The sequence below is a fragment of the Mesoplodon densirostris genome, chromosome 8 (genome assembly GCF_025265405.1).
Source record: "Mesoplodon densirostris isolate mMesDen1 chromosome 8, mMesDen1 primary haplotype, whole genome shotgun sequence".
In the NCBI taxonomy this organism is placed as follows: domain Eukaryota; kingdom Metazoa; phylum Chordata; class Mammalia; order Artiodactyla; family Ziphiidae; genus Mesoplodon; species Mesoplodon densirostris.
The window spans coordinates 9709257-9727033 of NC_082668.1; the positions used below are offsets into that span (position 1 = coordinate 9709257).

The 17777-nt window shown below is 37.0% G+C and overlaps 1 protein-coding gene across 17 annotated transcripts in view; it reads left to right on the forward strand.

Annotated features, from left to right (window-relative positions):
- The window catches only part of TRIP12 (thyroid hormone receptor interactor 12), a 144598-nt gene that overhangs the window by 37144 nt on the left and 89677 nt on the right, over positions 1 to 17777 (forward strand). For 12 of the 17 annotated variants that reach the window (XM_060106771.1, XM_060106770.1, XM_060106773.1 and 9 more), the window contains exons 2-3: positions 1765 to 1911; positions 16951 to 17076. In XM_060106771.1, the coding sequence (XP_059962754.1) occupies positions 1814 to 1911; positions 16951 to 17076 (224 nt within the window). In that variant the 5' untranslated portion in view covers positions 1765 to 1813. The remainder of the gene's footprint in view (positions 1 to 1764; positions 1912 to 16950; positions 17077 to 17777) is intronic. The other 5 variants (XM_060106784.1, XM_060106782.1, XM_060106780.1 and 2 more) reach the window with 1 other exon arrangement.

The window sequence follows — 17777 nt, forward strand, 5'->3', positions numbered from 1 at the left end:
ATACCAAATCCTGTATATACTATGTTTTTTCATATACTAATTGGTGGGGAGCATATATAGTAAATACATTGGGCAGAGGGATGATTCACATCCTGAGCAGGACAGAGAGGGATGGCATGAGATTTCACCAGCTACTTGGAATGTTGTACAATTTAAAACTTATGAATTATTTATTTTTGGAATTTTCAATTTAATATTTTTGTACCAGGGTTGATCAGGTAGGTAACTGAAACCATGGAAAGCGAAACTGGTGATAAGGCCGGTGTGGGGGGTGGGTTGTTAACAGTGTCTGTTGTATGAATTTATTGCCACCAATTTTTAATGAGCAAATACTATATAAAGATACATATGCAAACCTTTTAAATATATATGTACACATAGGTGGGAATTATACTGTTTTTCCCCAAGCATATCTTGGAGAGATCTTTCTTTCTTTCCATCAGTACATGTTAACTGAACCTTCCTCTTTCTCTTTTAATTTTTACATAGCATTTCCTCTTTTTTCTTTCTAAAGTTGAGAGTAATTATATTAGTAATTTGAACTTTCTGACTGAAGTTTATTTGGTATATTAATTGGTGATGTGGGCATGTGTGACAGAAAGAAACAGTCCTTTTCTACTGAATTGGGTCAACATGTAACTCAGAAGAAAACCCAGTTTCCTGTTACATTGCATGGAATCTCTTAAAATCCAGTAATAGATTTAGTTATGGTTAATTTACATTCTTTTTGGCACAAGTTTCTGTAATGTCATATGATCGTTCCTTCTGTTCCCTCCCCAATCTATAGAAGTAATTAAAGAACTCTACCTGGAATTTGACTGGAGGCTTAAGAAAAATTGTGTCAGATTTGAGTTATAAAAATTGCAATTCTTTCTTTCTATGATAGTAATATTGGCCTGTTTTGTCAGTTAAACTCATTTCCTTTGAGCGTCAGCATTTTTTCCTGTATAACAATTTCTTATAGAAAGATTAAAAGTTCAAATTAATAACTGTGTTTTCAACTAAATTGTTAAGCTTATGAACTGTATTCATAATTTCTTGTTGCTAACATCTCCATGAGGTAGATAATATACTGATTTTACAGAAGAGGTAAACAAAATCTAGAAGTCAAGTTTCTTGTCCAGAGTCACAGCCAGCGCAGCTGATGTTGAAATCCAGGAGATCTAGGACCATTTCTCAATTTACTGTACTTGAGCTGCTTTTTCCTTGTTTCTCCATTAAGATATTATAGTTTTACCATTTCCTTTGTATTCATTATTTCATTTGTTCACAGCAGTGCTGTGAAGTAAGCATGGTATATGTTGCTTTTATTCTGTGCCTGAGGAATCTGAGGCTAGAGGTTATGGTTTGTACAAAGGCAGACTCCTTTAGTTACCCGTTCTATCACAGGACTTGAGCCAAGGTGTTGTGACTTTAGGTGCAATGCCCTTTACCATGTAGTACTAGATGTGGAAGCAGATTTCTACTTGTGCTCTGTTTTTTTTGAATTGGGGATTTCTTGGGCGTTCCATGAGAAATCTAAGTTAATTCTATGTGCGGGATTCTGGACCTCATGTCTTGAATTTGATATATTCCTGACACTTTATAACACATTAATCAGCCAGACTTCACAGTTTAATAAGACACTGCAGCATTGGTGAAGGCTGTACAATCAAATTGTTTACATAACATTTCCCCTTCATCTTTGGTGCCCCTCATTTGTTTTTGGTGTTGTACTATGTATAGTTGACATTTTATTTTTTCTCCTTTTTTTCCCCCTTTTAGTGAATGGTAGTGTCTAGAAAGGGTATGTCCCTTCAAGAGAGAGGTGCCAATGTCCAACCGGCCTAATAACAATCCAGGGGGGTCACTGCGACGTTCACAGAGGAACACTGCCGGGGCCCAACCACAAGACGACTCGACAGGAGGAAGGTATGTATTTAATGGTAATTAAATGGTAATTAAAATGGTAATTTCAACCATTTGTGATCCCTTCCTTTATGTATATTGTGATTTGATTTATTTACCTTATTGAAAGGAAGCTTCTTTGTTTTAAGATCTTGAGTTTTGATAGCTAGCTTTTTGAGTTTTTTCCCGTCTTACTTTTTGACAACACATGCACACTGACAGGCTGGCAAGGCCGTCTGGCTCGTGTTAGCGCATCGATTCTCAGCATGTGGTGTTGAGCTGATCTTTTTAGTTGGAGTCGTTGTATAGGAGGTACTGTGAAGAATCGATACATTCTCTTGAATGCAAGATTTCGTGTCTGATTTAGCTAAGAACTGTCATTTTATGTATAAAATACCCAGAATTACTTGAGCCTAATTTTCAGTCCATGGACTAATCATGGTTAGATTATAATAGATTATGGCTAAACTCTAAGATTATCTGATGCAACATTTTGAGATATTACCATGTATATTGTCTACTAAATTATTTAAAAAAATGGTAAATGTCAAATGTAAAGAAGATACTGAAATACATCTTGTTCATGTCAGGTGATTTAATTGGTTAAACATTTGGACTTTGGACTAGGACAGCTTTGTGTGCAATTTCTGCCTCTGCCTTTAAATAGCTATGTGTCCTTTGTTATATCATTCAGGAAACCTCAATTTTTTAGTCCACACAGTGGGGGTATCTGTTTCATAGGGTTGCTAGTTAACTTCAGTATTGTTAACATGTTAAACTCTGAGAGCAGTGCTTAGTACAGAGTTCTGTTCTAAATTTTTTTGCTTTTGTACATTTAGATTGTTCTTTGGGAGCAGCCACACTTAACTTTATTTATGCTGTTGATTAGAGAAATCATTCCCCCATTATAAAAATGTTAAATATTTTACAGAATTTGGAAAATACAGAAAAGTATGAAGAAAAACATCACAGTTTCACAGTCCACTTGTAGTCACTGTTAACATTGGCCTATTCCTCCTTAGTTGCTCTTTTTTTTTGAGGCATGTATGTGTGTATACATGTGCACGCATGTGCACCTAAGTTACTCACACCTTTCGAACAATTACAGTTTTGTACATATTAATCCTCAGGTTATATTTAGACCCTTGCATACGATCGACAGACATTTTGCACTGTCACACAGTATATTACTTCTAAATCCACAGTGACGTTTCAGCACCATTATCTTTTCTACACATTAGTGATAATGTTGTAAAATTATTTAAATGTTTTATTATATTATGTATTTAAAAATATGAGTGGAAAACAGATGGACATGGTTAATACTAGTTATTAAAATGCATTGGCTTAAAAGTTGTAACCAGGATGGAACTCAATCAGATTTGTAGAATGGCAGATGTTTCCCTGAAGTTCATGTGCTTTAAGACAATTGATGACATGCTCAATTGTGAAGGAAAATAATAAAATTTCAAAGCGTGTTTCGAATGGAGAAACACGCCAAAGAATATAAAGCAAGGTATAATTAGGGTTTTTATAGCTTTAATCTCTCCTCCTTTTCGGTCATGTGGCCCCGTTTCAGCTCTCATGATTCCAACTTTTACATGTCTTTAAAAAACATTTCCCCACAGAAGTAGTACAGAAAAGAGGGCCTATTCACTTTTTAAAAACCTAGTATCATAGGTGTTGTTTCCTGTGTCTTTAAAAATTGTTTAAAAACAGGACTTTTAAAGTCTTCATGTTCAATTGTGTGTGGTTAATACCATAATTTGTAATAACTTTGAATATATAGATTTTCCCTATTTTTATGTGGATAAGTATAATTATGATCAGGGCATAGAAATTTAGAACTTTAGCCAAAAAGTCTTATCAGTTTGGCTAAGAATGCAAATTAGAAGATATTTGCACATCTGAATTTCATTTTGCCATTTTAAACAGCTTGATTCTTTTGTTTGTGATAACAGTCTCAGAGCTGGAAGGGACCTTTTCATCAAACCCCAGACTGATTTTTGAAGCCCCAGGAGAGTGTGCTATGCTAACAATTATCTAACCTCTGAGAAACCTCCCCAGTCATTTTGGGGAGTGAGTGGATTGGGGTTAATTGGGAGAGAGCAATTACAACTGTATTTTTATTCTTTTAATCTAACTTCTGTTGCTTAGCTTTCCTATAAGTAAAGCGCTGTTACTGTGGCTTTTGTTTCCAAAAAATAGTGGCTTTGGTCTTGTGAATGTATTCATAGTGATACAGTGATTCAAACAGTGCTAATAAATAACAGCACCTACTACAACAGCACTGGTGGAGTATTTTTAGTTAAGCCATTTTTTATACATATTCTTTCAATTTGAGACTCACAGAAACTCTGTGTGCTAAGTATGTAACCCCTGTTTTCTAAATGTGGTAGCTTGCTCAGCTTTACATGCCTGGTATGTAGAGTCAGGACCTGATTCCTGACCTCTTCACTTGCAAGTCAGTGATTCCTTTCATTGTGCCAAACTGTTTTTACTGCACAAACCACTTGATCCAAATGATGAAGAAGGACTTAGAGGAGGGTATGAAGTACTTACAATTGAAGAGTATTAACTCATTCAGTTTAGAATTTAAGGAGTTTTTCCCTCCCAGAATTTTTTAATTCATTCATTTTTGATTCACTCTGTTTCCTCCCAAACTTGCATTAAGTTGTCTTCTATGTGTAGCTTCCTTCCTGTGACCACTCCTGCCCTTTTCCTAAATCAAGCTCACTTCCTTTTTTTTTCTTTTTTTTTTGCGGTACGCGGACCTCTCACTGTTGTGGCCTCTCCTGTTGTGGAGCACAGGCTCCCGACGTGCAGGCTCAGTGGCCATGGCTCACGGGCCCAGCCGCTCTGCGGCATGTGGGATCCTCCCGGACCGGGGCACGAACCCGTGTCCCCGGCATCGGCAGGCGGACTCTCAACCACTGCACCACCAGGGAAGCCCTTTTTTTTTTTTTTTTTTAAAGAAGAAAAGTTTTAGTTCACCCTTAAGATAAAAGAAAGTTGGATATTTGGGATATATTTATTTTCTCCTTATTATTCCCTCTGTTCTTTTTCACCCATCCTTCATCTCTGTCCATAATTGAGCTAGATTATCTTCCTCCTCTTCTATTGTTTTTCTCTTTTCCTTTCTTCCATAATTTTTTGGGCTATCGTTGCTCTGTTCCTCTTTTTTGATCTCTTTTTCTTCTTTAGGAAATCACTCACCTCCATTGCTTGTCTGTGGGCTTGCTCTCAGGGATACTACCTAGTCTTTCCCACTTCTAGCACAGGTATTTGTAGGCTCTCCCTCCCTCTTGGCCATGCAGTAGCATTTTCATTATATCATGTGCTTTTTCTTGTTTTTCTCAAATGTCAGCGGTGGGATTGAATTCAATTTTATAGCAACTTTGGTTGAGATTGCTGTAGTGAAGGTTTCTTCTACATTGTTTTTGTTATAAAAACACAGCATATTGAGAAAAGAAAATTGGGATGCTTCAGGAAAATAAAAGAATTAAGATAAATTCCATCCATCCACGAAAGATAATGATAGTTAGTATTTCTACTCCATGATTTTCCGTGATATGAAAGCCCATGATATAAATTAGGGCCTCTAGTCCCATTCTCCCCCTCCACCCCAGTTTTTTTCTGTAAAATATGTTGCTGCTGTGCCTGTCACATTTGAGTATTATTCTGATTTTATCAAGTCAAATTCCTGAAATGGGTTCATAGGACCTAAGGATATGAATATTTTGAAGACTTAACAGAATGCTAAATTGTGTTTCAGAAAGATTGAACCACTTTATCTTTTTTCCTTTTTTGATTAAACCAATTTATACTCCTACTAATACTTTGTGAGAATGCCTATTTCGCCAAATCCTAGTCAGTACAGCACAACATTTTTTTTTTTGCGGTACATGGGCCTCTCACTGTTGTGGCCTCTCCCGTTGCAGAGCACAGGCTCCGGACGCGCAGGCTCAGCGGCCATGGCTCACGGGCCCAGCCGCTCTGCAGGATGTGGGATCTTCCCGGACTGGGGCATGAACCCTTGTCCCCTGCATGGGCAGGCGGACTCTCAACCACTGGGCCACCAGGGAAGCCCCAGCACACCATTTTTAATCAGAGTTTGTGGAAAAAAGTGTTCCTTTGGTTAAAGTTACCATTTCTTTGGTTACTTTAGAGTGAAGATCTTCCCCACATATTGGCCATTTTTATTTATTTTATGAGTTGTCTATTAGTGTCCTTTGTTTTAATTTTGGAGATGCTTGCTCTTTTATTAGAACCCTTTATGGGAAGGGTATCAACCTACTGACACGGGCAAGTATTTTTTGCTAGTTTTATTACTTGTTCTGGTTTGTTTTAATTTATAGTAGATTTTAAATTTAGATAGTCAAGTCTGTCAGCTCTTCGTTTCTTTTCTTCCTTTGCCTTCTCCATACCCAGAATAAAATTTTCTTCTCAGTTCTGTTATGGTTCCATTTTTACATTTTATTGTAATCCGTCAGTGTTTTTTTAATGGTGTGAGGAAATGCTTGAATCCAATCCACCCCCCCTTCTCACCCCCAGTACAAAATTTGTCTGCAAAGTTTTGATAATTATTTATTACTGAGTAATAAAATTTTATGAGATCTAAAAGTTATAGCTTTCTGTTACCATTGTCAAAGCAGGGATTTTTTAAGCCAGCATTAATTATACAGGAAGAAATAGATTTGTGTTTTGCTTAAAAAACCATTTCAAAGGGATGGGATACAGAAAAACACAGAAGGAAAATAAATATCATCCAGAGATTGTCTGTGTTAATATTTTGATTTTTATCTGTCTTTATTTATCTGTTATTTTTTGGGAGGGGGGAGGATCTGAGTTCCCTGACCAGTGATTGAACCTGTGCCCCCTGCAGGGAAGTCCCTGTCTGTCTTTAAAATACAATTTTTCATGTAGCTGATTACACTGTAAATACTTTTGGATCCTACTTTTTTCACTCAGTATCCTAACAAACATTTTCTCTTACATTATGATTTTTTTGGTAATTGTTTACAGATGGTCACATGATTTGCTGAATCAGTACGCAACATTTTCCACTATTAATTTTCATTTTTTGGATAGTTAGATGGTTGCAGTGGGAAAAGTTTTCGCTTACGCTTAAATGTTTGCAATTTTGGCATCTCTTAAGAGATATGTTCCCAGAAGTGAAATTGCTTGGTCAAAGCGAGTTTTTTATGGTCAACTTATTTCACATAAATTTTTTTCTCCAATTTACTTATCACCGTCAGGAAAAAGAGTGCTTTTTCTCATCATTCTATTTGTGTTATCTCCATTTTGCATTTTCCTGCTAATTTGATCTGGAAAAATTGCATTGATTTCATTTTATTGGTGTTTCTATAGTAATGAGATGTTAAACATTAGAAAAATAGGTTTAAGGAGTGAGATCTGAGTGAGACTACTTCTTGATGTAAATGTACTAATAAGTTTTCATGTTATTAATCTTCCTTTGAACCACGATACAGGAGAACTGAACTTCTAATTTGTTCAGCTGAGATTAGCCCCTCTTCTTGTGTAATGATTTCCCTCAGTTCTTCACCCACGTATTTTGAGTGGTAGTTAATTTTTTCCGCCGTGATCTTACTCTGCTCCTGGCTCCCCATTGCCTTTTGCCAAAGCTGGGAGAATCTGCAGTCTTCCTTTATTCTGAGCTCAGTGATGGGACTGAGGTGGTCCTGTGATCCATGCCGGAAAAAACTGAAAGCTTTTCCCTTTCTGGTAGCACAGGGAAGATGTGAATCTGAAGTTGCCAACTGCATGTCTCCTGCCTTATGGAAGATGATGGACAGTCAGAGAAAAGCAAATATATTAGAAATCATGTGTGATTAAAATTCTGACTAGTTTCAGTTCCTTAGTTCTTCAGAGCTGTGCTGACTCTTTTCTCTAGACTTGCTTATCTAACTCTTTGGATTCTGGAGGTATGTGTGCCTTATTTTAATAAAGCCTCTGTTTTTGGCTTTAGAGCTAAAGAGTCCTGCCTTGATGTACTTGCAGTACAAACTTAGTACAAGATTTTATTCATGGGGCTTCCCTGGTGGCGCAGTGGTTGAGAGTCTGCCTGCCGATGCAGGGGACATGGGTTCGTGCCCCGGTCTGGGAGGATCCCACATGCCGCGGAGCGGCTGGGCCCGTGAGCCATGGCCGCTGAGCCTGCGCGTCCGGAGCTTGTGCTCCGCAACGGGAGGGGCCACAACAGTGAGAGGCCCGCGTACCGCAAAAAAAAAAAAAAAGATTGTATTCATCCATTTGTAGAACACCATGCTAGTAAGCACCATGCTAGATGGTAATTATAAAAATTAGAGTAGAATAGCCTTTGTCACAAGCAGTTTCCAATTCAGTAGGGGAAATGGGCATGTAAGTGGTTATTAAAGTCAAGTGAGAAACATGTCTAGTGATGACCTCATTGACGGGGCTTTGAAGGCTGAAGAAGCAGTTGTAAAACGGTACATGTCAGCCATATTTGTCTCTACTTGAGATGTGGAGTCATTAGTTACTTCCAGAGTGGATTTGATTTCTCATTTTTCTGTGTCTCTTGTTACCTTGCTCACAAGTAGTAGGTATTCAGCAAATACTAGTGTTGAAATCAGGAGATTTACTTCCTTGGCATTTTTAGGCACAGATATGTGACTTCCTTTTATTGAAATGGTCATGAAAAGGTCATTGACTGGAGTGAAGGCCAGTTGAAATAGGGCCTGGTTTAAATGGGCTATGCAACAAGGTGCCTGGATTGTGCTACAGTAACAAACAGCTCCTAAATATTAGTATAACAATCTAACCACTAGGAAACGTGTCCATCCTGCGTTACCTGCAGGCTCCGCTCCATGTCTGCACATTCAGGTATTCAGGTATCACTGCTGTGGTGGCAAGAGAATATGCTGACTTGCTCTCTGGCTGTCCAAGGCTTCCCTCAGAAGTGATCCATTTCCACTCATGTTCCTTGACCAGAACAACTTACATGGCTGCACATAACTTCCAGGTGGTTTGGCAGGTATCATCCTACTGTGTGTCTGGAAAGAAGAGAAATGGAATATTTGCAAACAGCACCTGGTAGCTATCGCAGGCTCTTTAACACCATTTTAAAATTTTTATTCTTGCTCCCATGTCTGCAACAAACCGTTTATTTCCCTAAATTCTACTTAGGGCAGCATGGCCATGCAGTTGTGTGTTGTTCTCTTCATTCTCCTACTTAATTAACCAGTATGGGTGCCTTTTAATTTTGCTCTTTAAAATTTATTTATTTATTTATTTTTGGCTGCGTTGGGTCTTTGTTGCTGCGTTTGGTTTTTCTCTAGTTGTGGTGAGCGGGGGCTACTCTTCGTTGCAGTGCGCGGGTTTCTCATTGCGGTGGCTTCTTGTTGTGGAGCACGGGCTCTAGGTGCGTGGGCTTCGGTAGTTGTGGCTCATGAGCTCAGTAGTTGTGGCTCACGGGCTCTAGAGCACAGGCTCAGTAGTTGTGGCACACGGGCTTAGTTGCTCTGCGGCATGTGGGATCTTCCCGGACCAGGGCTCAAACTTGTGTCCCCTGCATTGGCAGGCAGATTCTTAACCACTGCACCACCAGGGAAGCCCTGCCTTTTTAAATATTCCTCTTTTGGTGTTCCTTCCGTCTCTTTTTTAATCCTGACCTTTGCCCAGTCAGATGGAAGCACAAGCTTCCTCATCTTTGGGAGGAGAATGAATGTTAAGGGGAGACAGTGTGATGTGACAATGACTTCATTGTTTCTTAGGACTAAATTGAAACCACTTTAAAAAACAATTTATACTGGAGTTGGCTCAGTAACTTGTCACTTGCTCATTTCAGTAATGGCGAATCTTACTGCATAATTAGGTACTTTGAGTTTCACCCAAAGAACCACGTGTGCACATGCTTTTCCACTTTTTGGGCTGCTTTGGTAATGCTCAAAAGGCTGGTCTGTCCCATCAGGCCTTGTGCTGGGAGGCAAGATTGACGGTGTTACGTTCAACAGTGGCATTGGTTGTCTTTGTCTAAAGAGGAACAGAGGCTACTTTTTTCTAGGTAGAAGTTATGTGCATTGGATTCTTAATAGTATCCATGTTAAACTATTTCTTGGACCAACAAAGTAATATTTTATATATTGTGTAATTTTCTCTGCATTATATATTTCTTTCTTTAATCATCAAATGTGAAATATTGTCCATAAGTCACTTCATAAACATATTGGAAACCTATAAGGCATCAGCTGCCATAGATTATTCCATATCTTACCTGACGATTTGCTCTGATTCTCCATTCCCTCAGTATTGAAGGAATCTGATGTTCCACACCACTTTTTACAAATGCCTTCTCAGTCTCAGAATGCTTTCCTGGAGTATCAGTGTGACTAAAAAAATAAATATATGCAAATGCTTCTAAAGTAATTGAACAGCAAGTTTCAATATCATATATGGAAGGCTTTTACGTTTGAAGCAGGAGGGAAAACATGTGATTTTCTTTTATTTTTCTCATATAGCATCTCCAAAGCCTTAAGCCGTTTATTTTGACATATACAATCAGGAACAGAAATACCAGCATGGGTAGGAAAAATTTAATAACTAGATGCTGGCCTTTTACTTTTACCACTAAGCCCCTAGATGTAACTGTGGGGTTTCAAATTTAGGGATTTGGAATACCTGGGCTCAGTCTCACCTTTCCTGCCCAAGGGCTGGGTGATTTTGGGCAAGCCTCCATTCTTACATCTTTAAAATGGAAATATACCTGCCTCTGGTGTCATTTGAGGATTAAGCTAGATAATGTCTTTAAAGAATCAGTATAAAGCTTATCACATAATCACACCTTTAAAATTATTCTGTGTTTTGGGGTTTTTTTGGATTTTTTTTTTAAATTTTTTACTCTTTTTTTTGGCTGTGTTGGATCTTTGTTGCTGCACACGGGCTTTCTCTAGTTGTGGCGATCAGGGGCTACTCTTTGCTTCAATGTGCGGGCTTCTCATTGCAGTGGCTTCTCTTGTTGTGGAGCGTGGGCTCTAGGCACGTGGGCTTCAGTGGTTGCAGCACATGGGCTTAGTAGTTGTGGCATGCAGGCCCTAGAGCGTGCGGGCTTCAGTAGTTGCGGTGCATGGGCTCAGTAGTTGTGGCGCGTGGGCTCAGTTGCAGCACATGGGCTCAGTAGTTGCAGCACGTGGGCTCCAGGGCTCGCGGGCTTCAGTAGTTGTGGCACAAAGGCTTAGTTGCTTCACAGCCTGTGGGATCTTCCCGGATCAGGGGTTGAACCTGTGTCCCCTGCATTTGCAGGCGGATTCTTAACCACTGCGCCACCAGGGAAGTCCTCTGTGGTCATCTTAATACATTTTTATTCAGGTATTTGTAAAAGCCAGTGTAGTTCATGAGATAGTATTGTATCACTAATCTATCACTAATCACTAATTTACTTTTATTATCTCAGTGTTTATACCCCTCACCCAACTAATTTATTTGTGAAAGGTGGAGGCAAAAGTAAATTGAGCTGTGAGATTCCCTTTGTGGGGGTGGGCATCTTTTCCCATGGTTTTTGTTTGTTTGTTTAAATATGAATTTTATTTATTAAAAAAATACAGCAGGTTCTTATTAGTTATCTATTTTATACATATTAGTGTATATATATGGTTTTGATTTTCAGTCCCTCTGCCTTTTTTTCTTTGCACAGTAACTTAAAGTTATTGTAGTTTACTCACCCATTCTCAGTATACCCAGATTGTTGAACATACAAAATTTTGGCCTTTGCATGTTTCCAACCCTGTTGTTAGTCTCTTACTCCAAGCTACGATTAAGAACAAAATCCTTCCAAAAGGCATTTAAGCCCTAGCCTGTCCTTCCAACCTTGTTTCCTAATGTGTCTCTGTGCTTAGGGAAATTCATATCATTTGCCAGGTGCCAGGTGGGTTTTAAAATTTGCTGCCTCTCTGCCCTTTTCTATGCTGCTTTTAAGCGGAACGCTCTCTTTCCTCAGCTTTTCATTCTTCAGGGTGTGGTTTAAATGCCATGTGGTCTATAAAACCTGTATTTTCCCGCTAAGAGTAATTTCTCCCTTTGTTGTGAACTTTATAGCACTTGGTAGATCTCTTTGTTTTATGAATTCTAACCTCTTTGAGGACAGGACACAGTGTAGTGTGTTGTCAGTATTTATGTGCCCTTTCGTGACTTGCATATACTTGAGTTGGGAAACCAAGTATGTGCAAGTGTGAATTGAGTAGCTTGGTACAGTAGTTCTCAACTCTATTCGATCCAGTGCTCCTACTCTGTAATGTGTATCATATAATGTAAACATCTTTATTTTGATGCTCCTTTAGTATCTTGAATTAAGAAGTATATAAAAAGCCTCCCTCCACAGTTTAGAAACATGAATATAATGTACAAGCATTTTACAAAGGTGAAAATAAACAAGTAAAAGGAAAACAGTTGATAACAAAATAACATTATTTCAGTAGGTAAATGCGGGTACTTGACAGAAGATGACACTATATTCAGATGCTTGCATCTATATTTGAATTTATTGAATGTGACAACTGCAACAACAGACTTAAATGCTGTAAGCAGCATTTTCATTACAAACTTTTCCAAAATGATGCATGACTCTTGGTCAAGCTGCAAAAAACAGATGTAATCTTTTGTGGATTCCCATGCATTCCTGCAGAATTTAAGTATATAGAGAACCATGCAAAACAGCTCTAAACTGAGAAATTATAAACCTGTTTTTCCCCTATGTCATGGCCATGTTTTAAGTTTTTTTATAAGGTCTTCATATATTAACAAGGCCATTTGAAATATATGGGTGATGAGACAGTTTTTCACTGTGTCTCATGGGTTCTGTGTATTGCATGACATCTTCTACCTCTAGTCCTTACCTGCTAAAAATGCCAACAGCACTACTGTTCCCCACCATACTGTTTCAAAATACTCCCCAGAGGAGGAACCACTACTGTTTTTTTTTTGTTTTGAAACCACTGCTTTTTAAGATAAATCAGGAGTTCTAAATTACAGAATTATTTGGGCTAGCATTTCTCCCTAACTGAACATAGGAACATTGGTCAGACTACTCAGCTTCTGTCTTGTGACTGAAATAGAAACTAGTACATTTTACAGAGAACATTAGTGAGTTTTTTGTTTAAAGTGGTTTAAGTGAACTTTCCACTTTGATTATTGAAAATCAGGGGCTTATTTATAATATGCATTTTATAGCATTATAAACAAAGCATTTAATTTTTGGAACACAAAACTATAATGTTAGAATTCTGTATATAAAATATAAGAGCATAAAAATGTCTGTTCGTCTATATACACATGCACAAACAAATTTGGAGATATAATTAAGCACCAAATCATTTATATTTGGTAATATATACATATATTTGAGTTGTATGTCTGGCATAGATATTAATTTCAAAGAAAATCCAGACACTGTAATACAAGGAATTAACTAGCTCCTTGTAACTAGCCACCTTCCTCATTTTGTCTAAGATTAGAATAAGAATACTTTTTGCTACAAGGTTTTGGCCTCTTTTAGATGTCCTCTGGCCTAGAGGTGGTTTCTAGTCTTTAAGACTACCAAGTCTAATCTTTAAGACTACCAAATTAAGTATCTAGAAGGGACAGTCACTACAATTTGCCTAAAAGTCAGCAAGAGGCGTTTGAGACTTGCTTTCAAGTTAATGTTGAAAGCCCATAACCCAGAGTTGATTATAGTATGCTCTGTTGCACCCTGGGTTTCTTTAACGTGAGTTGGCGCGCAGGTACTTGGTAAATAGGAAAATGATGTCAATATGATGTGGAAGTAATGTCAGGTCATAGGCAGTTTTTCCTATAGTGTTAATATATGAACTGTTAATCTATGAAGTCTTACAAAAGACCTGGAAATAGTGCAGAAATGGGTTAAATAAATCATTTAGTGCAAGAAATAGCTAGTTCAGTGGCTTCCAGAACCACCACACTTTGCACTGGTAACACTTCCAGGAAGCTCAAAACCATTTACTTCTGTATTTATAAAGAAAGAAAATGACAAAAAGGGAAGTCTCCCCCAGAATTGTATTTTTAATTTTGTCGAAGCTGGTCCTGAAAGAAAATGTCTTGAAAAATTTACACTTAAAGGAGAAAGTACAAAAATAAGACTCTAATGAGTAGACCAACTGGGATTATTGGTGCAAATGTTAGTGAAGGTTTAATCTTTTATTAAAATTGATGACGTTTTTGTTAGGACTCTCACTGCTTATTTTCACCATTAGTCCAGTTATTTTTAGTGGGTGATTTTGCAGAGCATGAGATTTTTTGTTTTTCCAGCAACATCCATAGGTTGATGTAGAAGTTCCTGAATATACTTGTGCCCCCGCTCCATCCACCCACCCAACTATCTTGGGCTGTAATTCACTAAATGGGCTCATTCTGGTGCTACTTAAGAGTTTGTCGTGAATTTTATTGTCTTGTTCTTGCAAATTTGATTTACAGTGGATATAACTTTTACGGGTCTTAAAGAGATTTTGTTTTTTAATAAAAATTAATGTTAAACAATAAGGTTTGACAAATGAGGGAGTTGGTAAAATGAGCTAAAAGGCATCAAGACTCGTTTAGTGCTGAATGCTGTTATACTCTAATTGGCTGTTCTAATTGGGCATTATTATTTTATGGAGATTTCCTTACAGTATCTGAGCATTAATAATTTATAAATGGGCATGATAAAATAGAGTCCCACTTTGGGGGGGCCCATAGTTACTTATGGTAACCATCTGGTTGCTTACTCCTCTTGTGGTGAGTCGGGTTGGAAAACCCATGGGTCAAATCCAGCCTACTGCCTGCTTTTGTAAATAAAAATTTGGTTGGAACATAGCTGTGCCCATTTGTTTATGTGTTGTTTATACCTGCTTTTGTGACACATAGTACCGCCCACAAAGCTGGAAGTATTTTACTACCCTCTACAGAAAATGTATCAATATTAAGATCATGCTAAACAATAGTCAGAAGGACATAAATGGTCAGTGTTTCATAATATTTAAAAAAAATTTTTGACAAGGCCTCAGAATATCACACTTAAAAATAATTTTAGGAAAGGTAGAATCAGATAAGTATGGGATTTAAGCCAGTTTTGTGAGCCTCACCTTCTCAGATGATTGGATACTGTTTTCTTTCTGTTCTTTTTCCTCCCCTCCCCCTTTCATACATATTGAGACTTTACCTGCTAAATTCTTTAGTTCCTTGAAAGTGTTAGTAAGGACATGAAAAATGCAGGAGTGGGTTTGGGTGGCTACAAAGTTAGATGTATTTTAAAACCAGAGGACAATTTATTTGGGTCGAGCAGAGGAGGAGTGGTGCCTCTGCAGTGGGATCAGCATTAGGTTAGTGTTGGTCAATTTCTGTCGACAAAGAGGCTTAGGAATATGTTATGGTGGTTTTCTTTGTTTTCCTGTTTTTTTTTTTTTTTTTTAAGGGTTGACATTTAACTACTTGAACGTTATCACAAAGTTGTCTAGCTTTGAATGGATAAAGTTTTCTTTTAATATGATTTTTAAATTTTCAAGGAATATTTTAAATTTTATTATGAAATGAAGTAGAAATTGTGATTCAATTAAAAGATTAATCTGTGGCAAACTTTACAAAAATAAGAATGTAGAGAACCTGAATGATGTAATTTATAAATATTATTCCATGGATATTAAATTGTATACCTGAAAACAACATTTTACCTCCCTTTTTAAAAAATAACTATTAAATGATTTGCAAATTTACTCAATCTTATTCCTTTTTTTTTAAAAAAAAGTAGAACTCTCATATCTGTTACTAGAAATGTAACAAAAACAAAAGCAAGTCCTAGAAACTAAATCTCTCAAACAAGAAACTCATGGGATAAAGCAAAATTTCAGTCTGCCAGTGTAAGAATATCTAGGAAAAATAAAAGCTAAATCACAGTATATAAAACTCTTATAAGGTTCAGCTTGGATACACCCAGAGAAAATATAACATATACCGTGGGGGGAAAAATCATTACTAAAGCAAAAACTACGACACACAAAAGACTATAGGTTACTATAGTTTTTTAGTAGTTGATCTAGTTAAATCTTTAGAAAGTACTATTCTTTTATGGATTAAAACCTTAAAAATGAAAATGATAGTATGGACCCAAGAAATATTTACTTTCATTAAGAAGCTAATGCCATATCTTCTTTCAAGAATCCAGTGTTGAGTTCTTCTGCAATAATGAAAGAAAACAATAAAGATACTGAGACCAGAAACCTTAGATCATCTTTTTGAAGAGATGGTGGAACACGTATGATATGTTAAGAACTGTACGGCATCCTTATATGTTCAATTAGAGTTATCGTGTAAGGCGTTCAGTGACTCATTTCTAAATTCCTTTGAGATCATTTTCAGATTGAAGGCCTTTAAAAAAATTTTTTTAAACAAAGTAAACAGCTTTGGTATTAATGAAACTTTATTATTCTTACTAGAATATGCTCTTTTATGTTATTTACATGAAGGATGGATGTTGGCCGTGAATTACTTAAATTGCATCTGTTCCGTTAATATCTCACCTCTGGAACACCAACTTTTCTGGGTATATATTCGTGCATGCTTCCTTTGCTTGCGTAAATCTCATGTGACCTTTGCCAGAGGTTAAACATCTAACAACTGAAAACAGTTTCTTCATGTCCCTCAAACTTGCTCTTAAAACAATGCTGGCATAAGGATTTGATTTATTATAAATATAACCCAACCATGTATCAACGGTGCAATTGTTTTGAATGTGTTTGGAATACTTTGTGGTAAATTCTTTACCTTTTTATCTAGGACTTGGTTTTTTGGTGTACTTCAGCTGGTTATAAAAAAATCTTAACTCTTGGGTATTGAGGGGGTTGGTTCTAAAAGGTAATTTCTTTGGCCAGATTATTTGATAGAATAATAATTTAATTATAGAAATATTTGGGAGAAGGGTAGAGTCAATAATGAAGAATTGGGAAGCTTTTTTTTTTTCTTAATGAAAAAAGATTTCACTTTCAGTGTTGTATTTGCATCTCATTTTCCTGATAGATTTCTGTTTTGGTTTTCTGCTGACAGGTCACATTTAGGGCAGGCAAAACATAAGGGATATAGCCCTCCTGAGAGTAGAAAATCTAATTCTAAGGCACCCAAAGTGCAGTCTAATACTACTTCTGAACTGTCAAGGGGACACCTTTCTAAAAGGTAAATCTTCACATTGCTTATACATTTTTCAAGGCAGAATTATTTGCATTTGAATCATTGCATAATATTAAAACGTACCAGGTTACGCCAAAATGTTACGATACATGTTTTCATTATTATCCGGGTATAACTTTTAGGATTAATAGTGAATCACCTCTGCAGTGATGTCAGTGCAACATACCCCAGATAGTGCTTTATTCTCCTTGATTAGAGAGCTGCGAGTTTCTCCTTTTGCCTAACAAACCATTATAGGCATCTGAAATGCCATTTTAAATCCAGTTTTTCTTAGTTTTTTTTATTGTCAGAGCCACAGATCAGTATGTCTTAAGATCTAATTGATAGAAGTCTTTGGAAAGGAATGTGACTGTAAATATTTGATACTACAATATAAAACCTTCTAACCTTCATTTTGAAAGTGTATATGTTAATGCTTATTTATCTTAAGCTTTGACAAATAAGTTGTGTTTGTAAATAGAGTATCGGTATTCTAGGTTCAACTGGTTCTGAACTATTAAGTAAGCATTCTTTTTCTTGTAATCCTAATTCTTGTTTTATGATTAGGGGAGTTAGTGTCAGTAATCTTTGAGCTAAAGAATTAGCCTGATCTTCTGATATTTTACCATCCAAAGTGTCACCCTCCCCCCACCCCCACCCCCTTTTTTTTCCCTCAATTTTGAACCGTTTGCGAGCCTATGTTTATT